The 15,216-nt window shown below is 46.3% G+C and overlaps 1 protein-coding gene across 5 annotated transcripts in view; it reads left to right on the forward strand.

Moving 5' to 3' along the window:
* The window catches only part of TULP4 (TUB like protein 4), a 230,203-nt gene that overhangs the window by 189,130 nt on the left and 25,857 nt on the right, over positions 1-15,216 (forward strand). For all 5 annotated transcript variants that reach the window (XM_047732849.1, XM_047732850.1, XM_047732851.1 and 2 more), the window contains 2 exons: positions 365-499; positions 7,494-7,660. In XM_047732849.1, the coding sequence (XP_047588805.1) occupies positions 365-499; positions 7,494-7,660 (302 nt within the window). The remainder of the gene's footprint in view (positions 1-364; positions 500-7,493; positions 7,661-15,216) is intronic.

Raw genomic sequence — 15,216 nt, forward strand, 5'->3', positions numbered from 1 at the left:
CTTCCACATTATATGACATTAAAATAATTGATGTTTACACATCATTAGAAACATGACACATTAACACACAAGTTAATAATCTTTTCACACATATTCTCGCCACCATAAAACAGAGCCCAGGGTACCCCCCTTGCTGCGTCCAGGGCTAGCTGTCGCCATCCTTCTTCTCATTCCAGACTTCTCTGGCAAGCGGCCCTCTGACGGTCTTGTGTAGGTTCTGAGTGGTATGGAACACGGCCGTCTTCGGTGACCGCCTGGCCCATAGTCCCATTTTCAGTGCAGGCCGTGTGCAGGACTGCAGCCGCACCCAGATGGGGGTCCTGTGCGCCTGCCGCCTCTTCACTCGGCCCTTTTGTCCCGGCAGATGGACCAGCAGCGTATCCCATCCCGGTGCAGAACATCAAGCCACTGCTCACCGTCAGCTTCACCTCGGGGGACATCAGCTTAATGAACAACTACGATGACTTGTCTCCTACTGTCATCCGCTCAGGGCTGAAAGGTACAGAAGGCCGCGTGGGACCCCAGACCCACACTCAGCCCTGTGTGCGTTTGCCTTCCAGTGGGGGTCCTACACCCAGTCCTTATCCATTCCCATCCCTCTGCAGTGACCTCTCCCAGGCTTCATGGAGTCCGTCAATGAAGGCCATTTCCTTCCCTCCTCTGCCTACCTGCCAAGGCCATACCCAGGCTTATTGCGAGGAGGGATTCGTCGTTGGCTTTCTGTTCTTTCCCTGCTCTGACAAGAGTGGTCTTTCTCAGATGTGTGGTATTTGCCTCTGGCTGATGTTCTCTGTCTGGACAGCATCGGGCCTCAGCACCTGCAGTTCCTGAGGCGGCAGACCGTGTGCGGCACAGCTTCGCAGAGGCCGCTGTTATTTTGAGGCTTATTAAGGAGCTGATGGTTGCGTGGTAAAGTTACCTCAGCAGACTGTGGAGCTTCCACCGTTGCCAGACTGAGACACTGATGTAAAACATCAGCCACCAAGTACTGACACTTTCCTGACAGATGTTATGAAATCTATTATCTCGTGAGAAAAATCGCTGTCCGTGGGCATTTGGTGTTTCCCAGATTTTGCAGTTTGAGAATATTTACTCATTTTGTGACCCTGATGAGTTCTTTGGGAAAACGGTTTTCTGTCTTCAGGATTAAATGGTGCAATGTAGAAATTTCTGGACTGCCTCTGGTCTCAAGTTAAAGGGGACTACTCTAATCTGAATGAGAGGTAAAGGGCAAACCAGAACCTGCAGTTCAACTTCCTGCTGTCATTCAGAACTGGCCGTCAGACCAGAGAGTTCTGTCATGTGCTTCTTGTCTGAATTATTCATGAATCACAGGGATAGGGAGACTCAAGTCCGTATACTTAACTATTGATTGCCTGGAATGCATCATACATGTCCATACACACCCAAGCACTTAATAATTCTATTTTAAAACTATAGAATTTTTTAAAAGATTTTTTTTTATTAGAGAGAGAGAGAGAGAACATGAGTTGGAGGAGGGGCAGAGGGAGAGCCAGATGTTGGGGCTCAATCCCAAGACTCTGGGATCATGACCTGAGCCAAAGGCAGACACTTAACCAACTGAGCCACCCAGCCGCCTCAGAACTATAGAATATTTTTAGAAGTTCTGCTCCCTTTTATGGGTGTCCCATTTTGCTGTTTCAAAACTGTAATTGTAAGGAATTATTTACCCTATAAACTCCTGAGGGACATGAACTATGTAGAAGTCCCTCTTTATTCCACAAATGGCTCCTTTAGAAGCTGAGTAAGTATTTTTTGCATGTGATGATGATGAACTTAAATTCCTTGCTCTTTTCTGTGTTCTTTTCTGAAAGTTGTGACCTTTGTGGAGCTAAAATGCAGGGATGGTCATCAGAAATTCTCACATATATTTCGTAATCCAAGCTCTTCTTTTCTTCATCAGAAATTCTGTTTTCAGGGGTGCCTGGGGGGCTCTCAGTCAGTTAAGTGTCTGCCTTCGGCTCAGGTCATGATCTCGGAGTCCTGGTATCCAGCCCTGTGTTGGGCTCCCTGCTCAGCGGGGAGTCTGCTTCTCCATCTCCCTCTGCCCCTCTCCTCTCAAATAAATAAAATCTTGAAAAACAAACAAAAAAAGAAACTATTTTTAAACCTTTAACCAAGCTGATTAATTTCATCAGAACTTGCCTCTAATCTGGAGTCCTGACCTTTTTCCCTACTGAGTATCTGATCAGGACTGAAAATAGCATACTTACCACTCAGTTCCACTGTATTCTTTATATAGCAAATTTTTCTAATTCTTTGCCATCCTACTTGCCTATGGAAACTATTTTTTTCTCTCTTGGCCACATTAGTTTTCTGTCTTTCAAATTAAATTGTATTAGAGTAGTACTTCTAACATACCCCCACCAAGTGTGCACTGGAAGATTCACACATATGAGGTGGCTTATGAAGGTGACCCAGGGTGACCTTCCCAAATGTGTAAGTTTTTGACTTGAGTTTTATCCTAAAAACAGTCAAATTTAGCATTCTTTTCATTGCCTGACTAGAAATCTAAATCTAACATGAAAATATTAGACCTTATTATTAAACCTTACATTTTCATGAGTGACAGGCTTTTGGATAGTCTTCTTCACTGTAAGAAGCTAGATGAAATTTAAGTGAGTCGGTGTCATGTGACAGGGGCTGGGTATAGGCATTTTCTCTTTGTCTTGGTTTCAGAATGTTATGAGGACTTGGTCTTACTTGTAGTATCAACAGCAGTATTTTTTTTAAACTCATTTATTTTTTTGTTCACTGCTTTGTGGGTATGTTAATAAATACTGGGAAGAGGTAGCCGGAAAGCTGCCAAGATGCCACGTGGCAACTTTCTCCATCCACAGGATTCTATCCTATTGTGGACAAGTCAGTTGCTTGTGATATAAAGTGGACTGAAAGGGTCTAGTCTTTGTCTGTTACTGTTTCAAAAGAAATATCAGATAACTTTTCTAGTGCCTTAACATCACTCATGATACTTTCTGATTTATTACCAATGCTGTAATTTATGTCGTTGCAAAATAACAGAATGCCAAATAGCTCACAGTCCCCATGACCAGCCTCTTCTCCACAACTGTCAAACTTTTCTTTGCAGATTCATAGGGTGGTGGGTAATTTTGCTTTGCAGATATTTGCTGAGGAAATTCTGCCTTGAGGAAAAAATCTGTAGAGTATCCCAACTTTGGGGACTTCTGTTTATCACATACTAAACCATAAATTAGTTCACCTTGTTGGGGGTTTTTACCCTTTGTTACTATACTCTTCCTTGACAATGTAAGGGAGGAAAGACTTTTCCCTCTAGAAATCTCGGGTTCTCTGACTGGGGCCCTAGAAGTTAGACTGACAAAAGACAGATTGACGAGAGAAAAAGAAACAAGTATATTAACATGTGCATTACATTTACCTATGGAAGTGTTCAGAGATGAGTAACTCAAAGGGGTGGGTAGAACTTGGGCTGTTATAGCATCTTAACAAAAGAATAATATGTTTTTTAGAGAAGCGACAAGACAAAGGGAAAGGCTTGACGTTTCTAGGGCAGCAGACTTTGGGAAGGTAAACATATGGGGATCTGGTGGGAGAAAGGGCTCCTTCCTGAAGTTTGTCATGTAGATTCTCCTGATTCTGTCTGTGAGCTGATAAGGGTCTAGAGATGTCCTCTGTGGTTAACTTCTATCCTTTATGGTCAGGGGGTGCAGTGCGGGGTGGGGCTGTCCCAAATTTACATCCTGCATTTTGGCAGATAGGGAGGACAAGAGAGCTTTCTTTGTGTCTGCTGCTTCTCAGTTGCCTTTAGCTCAAAATAGTTTTTATCGCAGTGTGGCATATTTCGAAGTGTCCTGTTCTCCTGCCCTTCAAGGAAAAACAGTTGAGTGATATACTTAGAAATTCTCTGGCCTAACCAGTTCCTCTCTTGTGGTAAAGCAAGCCCTCAAAGGCACTGTTCATTTCATCCCACATGTGTCTTAAGATCAAAGAATTGAAACCCCTAGGCTTTGTTTCTTTGTTATACAGAATTTCCTCTTTTTGTCACTTCATAGAACACGAGAAGGTCAAGAGGGGGGTTTTGATTTTGAGGTAGAGGGGTTTTGGTCAGCAGTCCTGTCTACTCCTGTAGTTCAGGCTGGTAGACATTGTAGCCATCAGCCTGAGTACACACTGATATTCTGTCCTTAGTATGTTCACCGGAAGCACTGTTATTAAAGAAAAAAAAGAAGCACTGTTATTAAAGGAAAAAATGTACGTGTTATTTTACCATCACACAGTTTCCTACTTTGTGCATGTGCTTACCTTCTCCCTCTCAACCCAAAATCCATGTACACAAATGCAAGTACACAATGTCTAATGATGAGTAAAATGATAAATCATCAACATGGACATCCAAGGGACAGAGGCCCCTGTGAACTTCAGACTTTTAGCCAGCAGCTCAAGTACATGTGGTGTTTGGTCAGAGCACTGTTCTTTCTCCACTAATCCTTGGCTGCCTCTTTTGGACCCAGGACTAACAGCACCTGAGGGGCTCTTGTTAACACAAAAGCACCGAATTTTCTCATTGCTTAATACATGTAAAATTTTGACCCTCCAGGCTTTTATCAAAAAGACCCATAAGGCTATCTGGCTAAAGTAGAACAGTGGGACTGTGTTACTTTTCGTGCGTGTGCAATGTTTGAGAGACCCAAATTCCACAAACACCTCAAAGTCATTAAGAAAGGGGCTCCCAGCTGGCTTAGCCAGTCGAGGATGTGACTCTTGACCTCGGGAGTGTGAGTTTGAGCCCCACGTTGGGAGTAGAGATTACCTTAAAAAAAAGAATCACAAAAAATGGGTACTTTAGGAGGATGGACCTCTTTTGTGCCTTGTAACTCCCTATATCCCTAGAGATGCTGTGCTAAGAACTTCAGGAGACGTGAAAAAAAGCATTACTAAATAAAGCATTAGTTCTTTATTTCTGGCTTAAATTTTTTTTTAAAGATTTTATTTATTTATATGACAGAGCACAAGCAGGGGGAGTGGCAGGCAGAGGGAGAAGCAAGCTCCCTGCTGAGCAGGGAGCCTGACACACAACACGGGGCTTAATCCCAGGACCCTGGGATCATGACCAGAGCTGAAGGCAGACGTTTAACTGACTGAGCCACCCAGGTGCCCCATTTTTCTGGCTTATATTTTAAAACAAGTTTTTAAAGGTTTTAAAATTATAAAATTATTACCGAAAGATTGGGCAAAGGTATTTTGGGTTATTTTCTTGTCTAGTGTAAGATGGGTATAGCCTACAAAAACTTTCTAGGATAGGAAGGCTTTGTCCTGACCACATCTACGTTTCTATGTTCTTGTTTCTTTAACCTAGTAAAATCTAGACAGTGAATAAATACGCAATTTTCCCCTCACTCTGTAGTAATTTATAAGGATTTTGAACTCCTGCCCTCGGAGTTCAGTCCCCGTGGAAGTACTCGCACACCCCTGCTGACACTGACCAGTCTGCAGTGTTGCATTCTTGTACCCACTCCTGAGTTCTTTGTGTCAGGGTTTTCTAAGTAAACCAATTTCCCCTGGTGACTGTGTGCCCATCGTGTGCAGCAGGACTGGCTTATGCTGCATGTCACGGGGCCGCAGCGCTTGATGGTACGGTTGTGTTGTCAGCAGAACAAGAAGTGGAGTTGTTCCTGTGGAATTTGTGCTCTTTTAAAGAACGGCTTGCCTGTGGGGACCCCTGCTGTCTCCCTAGAACTTGATAACTGCACTCCGTGGGGACGTGTGGTTAGCGGGTAAGCCTGAGGGTGCCGGCGTAGGGGGCAGAGCCTTTCCTCTTCGAGCAGTTTCTGAATGGACTGCATGTCCGGGCCAGGCCTGCAGGGGCAGCAGCCCACTTTTCTGTTGGGAAAAACCACAGAGTGGCAAAATTCAAAGAATCTTACTAAACTAAGTAACTAGCAAGAGAGGTGCTGCAGGGCTGTCACAGGGCTGTCACTGTCCCCTGACAGCAGGCTGGCAGAGGAGCCTCGAGAGTGGGAGCCCGGCCTCTTCACCTGCGCAGAGCCATGGTGTGGCTTGGTCCTGAGCCATGGCAGCCTCTGGGCCGCAGTCGTCTGTACCTGTCCGCGTGAGCTGCTGCTCTCGTTGACTTCTTGTGCTCCCAAAACCTGTCCTCCGGAGAAGGTCTTTTCAGCCCGGTGATCACGGCTGGCTTCTCAGCGGAGCCCCGAGTCCCCGTGGGCTTCCCGAGCACACATCCTCCAGCTTCCTCCTCTCGTCATGTTTTCCATCTTACTCACCGGGATATTTAGTTGATTCTTTGAAGTGATTTTTCGTTTCCTGGTTTGTACTTTAACCTTCTTCGTGTCCTTTTGTAAGAAAAAGGAAAAACTCTTTATTGGTGCTTTCCCTCTGTCTGATGGCAGTCGTTGCACTCCGCGGTTGTGTGCAGACGCCTTCTCGCAGCCCTCTGCTCCCTCTGCCCCGGCTCCTGTTGGCGGCTCCCGGGTGTGCAGGCTTTCGCTTCCCTGGGTCCGGAGAGCCGCCTTGTGCTGGGGACCACTGTCCGGGCTTCCGAGGAAGTCAGGGGGCGCTGGTGACCTCAGAAGGCGATGTGACTAAGAGAAGGGTCACGTGTGACCTGCCCGAGCCCCGGCACTGCTCGCTTCTAGACCTGGCTCTGCCGTGTGTCCTGTCACGACTGGGCACCTTTAGGCTCCAGTCAGCCTTGCTCAGAGAGACCTTTGAGCTCTGGATTTCAGTCATCTCTGTGTGAGCCAGATGGGGTCCTCGGGTCTTAATGGGGAAGAACTGTGCTGTAAGTCTTATTAGTGCGAGTAGCTTGTTGGAGCCGTCAGAGTGAGTAAATTGCTCAGGTTGGGATTAGACAAACCATTTCACAGCCATTTCTCAGAGGTACAGAACGTCTTATAGGTGGGCGTCACAGCTCCAGGGTGAAAATTTCTGACAATTCTCCCATACACCAGAAGTGTTTATCTACTTTCTAAGCCCCCACAACATCCCAATGTGGAAGAAAAGTCAGGGGCCTTGTAGGCAGTTATGTCCTTTATCTGAACTTTATCTGCCCATTAGTGCACAGAAATCAAATGAATATAAATCTGGCCTTTGCTCTTGACCTACTTTCTGCATCTGTAAACTCCAGAGTCACTGCTGGGGTCGGGGACACAAGCCATGGATGGACAGTCCTTGGTTGGGTCATCTTACCTGTGCTCTCAGTCGTGCTGGTTTCGGGGTTCGATACTTAGCGTGCTGGCTTTGGCGGCTGTGCTTTTACCCGGCAGAGTTGTGTCTCAGAGGAGCCGCACTCCCCATCCAGGCAACAGACCCCTGTTTAAATAGAGTCTGTTGTCTTCAGACAGATGGGTAGCTGTTGTCTTCATGAGAAAAAGGGGAAGAGCCACCTTGTATTTGCTCAGCAGCTTTATTTTCTAAATACTGAAAGTTCAGGGAGGGTCATGTCATCATGCTGACCGTCGTCTTTGTGATTTCAGAGGTGGTGGCCCAGTGGTGCACCCAGGGAGACCTCCTGGCCGTCGCTGGGATGGAACGGCAGACCCAGCTTGGTGAGCTCCCCAACGGCCCTCTTCTGAAGAGTGCCATGGTCAAGTTCTACAATGTCCGTGGGGAGCACATCTTCACTCTGGACACGCTTGTGCAAGTAAGGATGTGTGTCAGCTCTTCACTGTGTTAGTAGGCTCCCCAGGCTCCGTGAGATACCGAGACTTGGTTGTGCTTACTGTAATTATCATCAACAGATTTTAATCTCTAATTGACCTTAATTAAATTATGGAGTATAAACCAGAAAAAATCAAGGAGGAACAAGTTTTTGCTTTTAACCAGAATACTTCATTACATTCCCCACTCAACAGGGTGGATGGTGAGTGAGCAGAGTGAACTGGTGTTTATCGTGAGTGCCAGGTGGAAGTTAGGAACTTACAGATGTGTGTGCTGCGTCTTCATTGATTCGCTCTGATTTTTTTTTTTTTTAATGCCAACAGTGTACTTGTATACCTGAACTAAATTATTATTAAACATTAGGTAAGAAAGCTTAAAGATCTTTAGGGGAGCATGCATAGGTAGCCCTTTTCTGTTTGTTTTTATTTCCCGGAGATCTTTAGACCAGTTCACTTCAGGTCTGGACCACTGTCATGGGGGACGAGAGTCTCAGTGGGGTGTAGTGGAGACAGGTCTGACAGGGAGTTGAGGATTGACAGGGGGTGATACACATTAGAGACTCACATCCTAACCTTACTCAGCTCTAAGAGGCAGGTATACCAGATTTGGGGAAATTTGTAATTAGATGAGAACATTCATTGTTTAAATATATCTTTTTTAATTTGTGAAAAAATACACATGACATAAAATTTACCATTTTAAATCATTTTTAAGTGTACATTTTATCAGCACCACGCTCTAACCAACTGAGCTAACCGGCCGCCTTAAGTGTACATTTTAGTAGCATGAACTGTATTACATTATTATTTGATCAGTCTCCAGACTTTTTTCATCTTACAGAACTGAAACTGCCAATGCATTGCCTTGAACATAGTAGGTGCTCAGTAAATATTGGCTTGGTGTGACTGATGGGCAGACAGTTGTCAACATATGCTTCTTTAATTCTTTCTGTTGATAGTTTGAACGATTAAGCTGTGTGACTTCTCAGTCAGATATCATGCTAACTTTCTGTCCCTACCCTAACTGAAAGATGAGTAGGAGAGGACAGGAATTTCCAGCTCTTCCTGAATTAATAAGGCTTCTGCATTTATTAGAATATTTGTGAATTGGAGTGCCGAAACACACTCCGGATAGATTCAGCATTGTCCACTCTTCTTTCTGACTCAGGGCACCCCTCCTTGCTGGCATTCTGTTCCTTCTATGAGGAATGTCCTTCCCTGCCATCTCAGCGTGGGGAAATCCATCATCCTTAATGCCAACACAGTCACATCCTCTTATAAATCTGCCAACAATCACGACCCCTCTTCTCTGTGAAGCATCCCCTTGGGGTGTTTGACATTTCTCATACTTATTATACATTTCCATCTACTTGTCTTATCTTCTCGAAGTCAACACCACATTTTCTTCATTTCTCTGATTGTCATTGTGCCTAGAATATGGTAGAGGCTCAGTGGCCTCAACCATTGCAGACGTTTTCATCAACTATAATGTGAAACTAACATAGGTCTTGAATTTTTCACTGTTTGGACCTGAAGGATAAAAAGAGAGCTTAGCTGATCTTCCTTTGGGGAAAAATGACCATATAGTGTCTCAGCATTTTAATAAATTATTCTTTTTTTCATTTGAGGATCTGTTTCAACCATTGAAAAAATTTCCTCAATAACATAAATAATGATGCTATTAAAAATCATGTACAACATTAATTACAGGTAGCACCAACCTAACTTTTTCTGTAATGATTCTAAAATCACATGTTATCTGTGCTATGCTATTCAAATTGTCCAAAGGCAGGGACATTTTTATAGCAGGAAGGAAGTTAGGAAATTTATTGGGCTGTTTATAGAAAGAACTAAATGCAATTTAGATTGGATAATTTATTTCTAAGTTAATTAGATTGTAGGCTATTGCGTACAAAGCCGTTGCTGGGCACAAACTTGCGGCGGCCTCGGCTTTAAAATTGATTCTCCTGATTTACTCGTAACAACAAGGCTAGTGGCTGAAGCTCTTATAAGAAAATATACTGCAATTTATTTTCCTTTCTACCTGTTGTAAAATTCTGCAGTTTATCTCATTAGCTGTTTCTGTGGCCAGCTATATGTGATTGCTACTCTGACGACGGTTCTTAGAGTTAGTTCTACCCACTGACGCCACGGGCCGCAGTAATTTGGGCCTGAGGTTTTGGTTGGTTTGTTGGTTTTGTCTTAGCTTCATGAATGTTTTTTGCCTGAAAGGCATGTTGGAGGACTCGACGTGTATTCTGTAAGGTTCAGTAGTCAATATAAGATATCTGGATAAAAAATTAAGAGAGAAGGGAGAGGGAGAGGTGGTGTGGAAACAGAAAGTGAAATGAGAGATTGCGTCTGTGGTCATCGACTCTGTACTCCAGGAGTCCCGTTAGCCGAGGTCTGTGTCGTCGCCGCCTCTTCGCTGAGGACTCACTGTACGTGCTCTGACGAAGCTGCCGTGGGAGTGCTTTCCCCCGTTTGCTCTAAATAGATGAGAAGGTACTTGCTGCTGAGCTTGTCTGCTTCAGAATGCGAGAACGGTGTGTCCTTTTAAAACTGAGAGGTGGGCGCCTGGATGCTGCGCTGGCTTTTCCCGCCTCGCCTCAGTGGCCGAGTCATCAGAGCGTAACACTCGGAGCTGTCCGCGGCTCCGGCCCACGCAGTTGGGTGGGGACCACTCACCGCACTTGGTCTGTTAAAAGTGAACTGTTCTGGAAGGCTTTCCTTCTTTGTACGTACTTGTACAAACAGTAGACATTCCCTTTGTACACACTCATACCAACATTAGACATCCTCTTCAAGTATTAGACGTTTGAAGTGTATTTCCTCTAAGACAGAATCATCCCATCTTCTTAGGGGAGCTGCAGAAAGGAGGGGGAGAGCTGCAGCGCCTGGGAGGCCCAGGGGGCCCCCTGACACCCAAAGGATCGGACATCTCCGTGGGCCGCATCCTCTGTCCTCAGCCCAGGGCCCTCGTCAGCCAGAAACTGGGTTCAGACAGCCTCATAGTCCTTCTCTCGGGACAGCTGGCTTTGACCCTTTCCTTGTCTGTTGTCTTTTGTTTTGCTTGAGCAGCTTATCTTTAATATGGAAGGAACATCCTGTTTTTTATTCCTCTTAAATTTTTAGAGAACTCCATGCAACTCACTGCAGATGCAAATACAGCAATACGGTGAGGAAACTTTGAATGTTTTAAAGTAAATAAACTCCCCCATCTCGGTCAGGCCTCTGTTGAAACTACCTCGATGGGGCAGCCTTCTCTGCTCCCCTCTGTCCCAACGACCCCCTCCTTCTTTCTCAAGCCCCTTATCCTGCTCTTCTTCACCACCTGACGTGAGCAGGTAGTTCCCGTCGGAGGGACTAAGATACGCATCTCTCTCCCTTTCCCACCTCAGGGTGTCAGGTCCATGAAGACAGGGAATTTATTTCTCTCACTATCGGTCCCCAACACTCAGAATGTGTCTTCCCCTTCCCCACTGTGTGCATTTACCAGACAGTTACCTGGATGTATGACTGGCTGAGTGTGTGGGGCGCACTGTCCAGCAGCGGGAGGTGAGGCTGGGAGGGATGTGGCGTGTCTCCACGTACCAGAGAGACTGAAACCGGCCATCTACTGATAGGATCTGTGCCCTGTAGCTGAGGAAGTCCGAGGAGCAGACTTTCCTGCTTCCTTCACGTGGCTCAGCATCAGACGGAGGGACAGGGAAGTCCTTGAGGGGACAACCACTAACCAGACCTTCATACAAATAGCATCTCTCCAGCTGACTAATACCTCTCCTTGTTCCATCAGACTCACCAAAGCACTAGATTTCTACCACACTAACGTGTCCTGAAATGTAGCTCATTTTCTTGTCCTTTTGCCTTGGATTTAGACATGCAAAGTATGTGAACTTCACTACACAAATTAAGATTTGAATGTTACCAACTTCACAGTTCTAGCCATCAGTTCTAAAAATAGTCATTTTGTGTGATTCGAGAGAGAGAGTAAGCCCACAGATTTACAGCTGAGTTTTTCCCCTAGCAGACAGCAGCTGTTCAAACAAAAGCATTAATCTGTGGGAGCTGCGTTAGTGTGCACCCTTATCTGTTCCAGGTTTACTGGGATTAAACATTCGGTACGTTTCTCTCCTGCTGCAGCGAGGCCTGGCAGGTGGGCAGTTCTTAGGGAGGACGGCGCTCTGTGGGCGAGGGCTGTGGGCGGGCAGACCGTGGCTTCGTGCTCTGCCCGCATTGCAGATCCTGGGGGACGGAGGGCAGAAATCAAGGATTGGGAGGCAGCGGACTCGAGACACCCCACACCCCATATCTGTGGGCATGTGCACTTACCTCCACTTTGAGTCTGGTTCGTTCCAAAACAGGACATTTGTAGGGAGGGCTTTGTAGGCTGAAGTACCCATAAACAGCGCAGGAAACTCAGCACCAAAAGGAAATGAGACTTTAAAAAAGTAAGATGACATATAAAAACAGTATAAAAGTATTTAGAAAGGCATAAAAGGATTTCCTGTGTGGTTTCTTATTTATTTCCAGCTCTGCTGCGTTGACATGAAGGTTGTGTAAATTTCAGGTATGCCAGTATGGATTTGATGCCTTTATGTACTGTGGCAGGATTACATCATAAGGTTCACAAACACCTCTGTCACAACACATAATTGCCATTTCTTTTTTTGTGGGAAAAACATTTAAGATACAGTCTCTTAACAACTTTCAAATACATGGTCTAGCCTTTCTACAGGCTTACAGGATTTAAAGGTACCCTGAGGTCAGGGCCCCACTGCCGCCCTCCTCCACTCAATGGGAATTAACAGTAATCAATTTCCCCACGTCAGGGAGACCTCAGAACCTTCAGACAAGAGCATCAGCTCTCGCTATCTGTAAATTCTTCTTTGCTTCTCTGATACAGCCTTAAAATTTGGTATAGAAAGGTACCAGTATTTGTTTTGCTACTTTGTCATCTTTTTTTTTTTTTAACATTTTATTTATTTATTTGACAGAGATCACAAGTAGGCAGAGGCAGGCGGAGAGAGAGGGAAACAGGCTCCCCGCTGAGCAGAGAGCCCGATGTGGGACTCGATCCCAAGACCCTGAGATCATGACCTGGGCCGAAGGCAGAGGCTCAACCCACTGAGCCACCCAGGTGCCCCTGCTACTTTATCATCTTACATGGAGTATATGCTGCAGAAATAACTTACATGAGCATGTGTTCCCCCCTTTACTGAAACAGACTGTCACTGACAGGGACAAGTAGGTGATGCTCACCCCAAACACTGGCTATCAATCCCCGGTGGTATTCTCGGTACTTCCCCGGTAACCTTGCTCTGGATAATAGTTCTCCCTTTGAGCCCCCGCATGTTATCACGTCCTTAGGCTGCCGCATACCTCCCACCCTCGGGAGGGTCTCCTAGGTTCTGGTTTTCACTCTTTCCAACCTTTTCCTCCCTCGCTGCGGAGAAGTCTGTTTCCTCGTGGATGCCATGCACAGAGCAGGAGCACGGTCCTCCCTCCCCTTCCAGACAGGGCCGTCCTCTTGCTTTCTGGTGCGCCTAACAGTATTTCTGGGCTAATTTGTCTCTGCTTTTGTGCCCACGTGACCTGCAGATTCTTTTCTGCTGCGAAGAGGCGTTCTGGTCATTGTCCATTTGCTAATGACGCAGCCTGTTTCTCCTCCTGCCCGCCTCTTCTGCAGACATGTCCAGTTTGTTTCTGAATGAAAGTGCCTTGATCGAATGGACTAAGGGGGCAATTTGGGCCTCTTACTCTGCTTGTGACTGACTGGCGGTTCAGTTGGTTCGTGGGACATTCTGCCCTCTTCAGGCGGTTGTGTGGTGTCCGGACAGGAGAGGAGGGAGCCCCTGCGGAAGGAGCACAAGCAGTGGGGTTGAAGGGAAGCCGGTGAGAACTGTGGCTTCCCGGGCGTTCGCTGTTCTTAGCCTCTCTGAGCGGCAGATTCCCGGGCTCCTGGTGAGGTCAGTGAGAATCGTGCTTCCCCCATGGCAGAACTGAGAGGGTTCGGTGGGCCACTGTAATTGGTTGTGAAGCTGTAAGAGAGAATTTTCATCCACTTTGAAAGTCTGTATATGTGGTTTAAGTTCCGTTGTACAAAGACGTGAGATACATACTTACCATAATGATAACTTTATGTAAGATCCTCCCAAAACATTTTAACTGCTACTATGAAAAGCAGAAGGACAGAGACGACAGGAGGATGAATATGTGACCTGCACTTACGGGGGGTTGATGATAGCAAAGGAGCAAAGGAGTGTTCCATGTATTTTGTGTGTGTTGTCTGCCTTGTCTCCAGTCGTGAGTATGGCTTACTCTGTGGGGTCTGCCCCACCGGTGGGACTCTCTTGTAAGGAGGCCCATCTGGAGGCCCACACACTTGAGTTCCCGCTCTGTGGTCCTCCTCCGGGGGGTCGCGCCTGGGGTCCCAACCCACACTGCCGGGGCTCACAGAGATGGAAAGACAAGATGGAGTATCTTCAGCCTGTCATTTTGTTTCGAAGTTGAAACCAGGATTAGCTGACCCTGGAGGCTATTTTAAGCAAGTATCTTCATCTGTTCCTTTTATCTTGTTGTTTGTCACTAGAGTGCTATGAAAATTCTCCTCCTGTCACTCCTATAATTGATTCGACACCCCACTTCTGATCTTTGCAGCCCCTTAAGACCTCCCTAAATTAGAGCCCCATCCAGCTGGACAGGAAGGAACCAGTTCTCCCACGGCTTCCCCGTCACAGCCCTCTGCCTCCTCCTGTCTTCCTTGGTGTGGATCTTGCTTAGCCGGCGCCCCCGAGCCTTGTGTCTTGTCCGGGCAGCTAGTTTCTGACTTGCCTGTTTGGATTTGGCCTGCCTTTTCAAAGCAGTGGTGGCACAGCCCCCTTGAGCAGTCCCCGCAGGAGCTCTATGTCCCCTCACCACTGTCCTCTTCCTGGAGAGCTTTCTGCTTTCTTCCTCTGGCTATAGCTCAAGGGTGGCCAAGGAGGACCGCAGTGCAGCGTCTGTGGGCTGTAGCCTGCGATAGGCCTCAGAAGTACCTTTGACATCTTCCCTCTCCTTTAATCCTCACAGCTCCCATTCTACTCCTGAGAACATGGGAGACATCCCAGGGTTGTAGAGTAGTCCCTAGGTCACACGGCATGTGACTCCAGACCAGTGTCGATGTCACTCTAAAATGCACCTTGTTACGACCGAAGGGACCGGCTATCTGGTCTACCTCCACACCAGCTCCCCAAGCCACCGGAACAGCCACTGGTTTCTCAGGGATCCAGATAGCCAGAGCTCAGTAAGGGGTGTGGGTTACTGTACCCCAGGCTAAAAGCATCTTCCAGTAGAGACATCATCATACAGAGCTAAGTTAGGGTTTATGGCACCAGATCAAATAAGATAATACACATAAAAAAAAAACTGTACAAAACCATTCCAGTGCTTTGCATTCTGGCCTGAGCACCTGTTTTCCAAAGAAAATACTGAATTTCTGTGATGTAGTATTTCATTGTGTGTTATACTTTTTAAAACCAATATTCTCGGAAACAGGTCA

This window comes from Lutra lutra, chromosome 6 (assembly GCF_902655055.1).
Source record: "Lutra lutra chromosome 6, mLutLut1.2, whole genome shotgun sequence".
NCBI classification, from domain to species: Eukaryota; Metazoa; Chordata; class Mammalia; order Carnivora; family Mustelidae; genus Lutra; species Lutra lutra.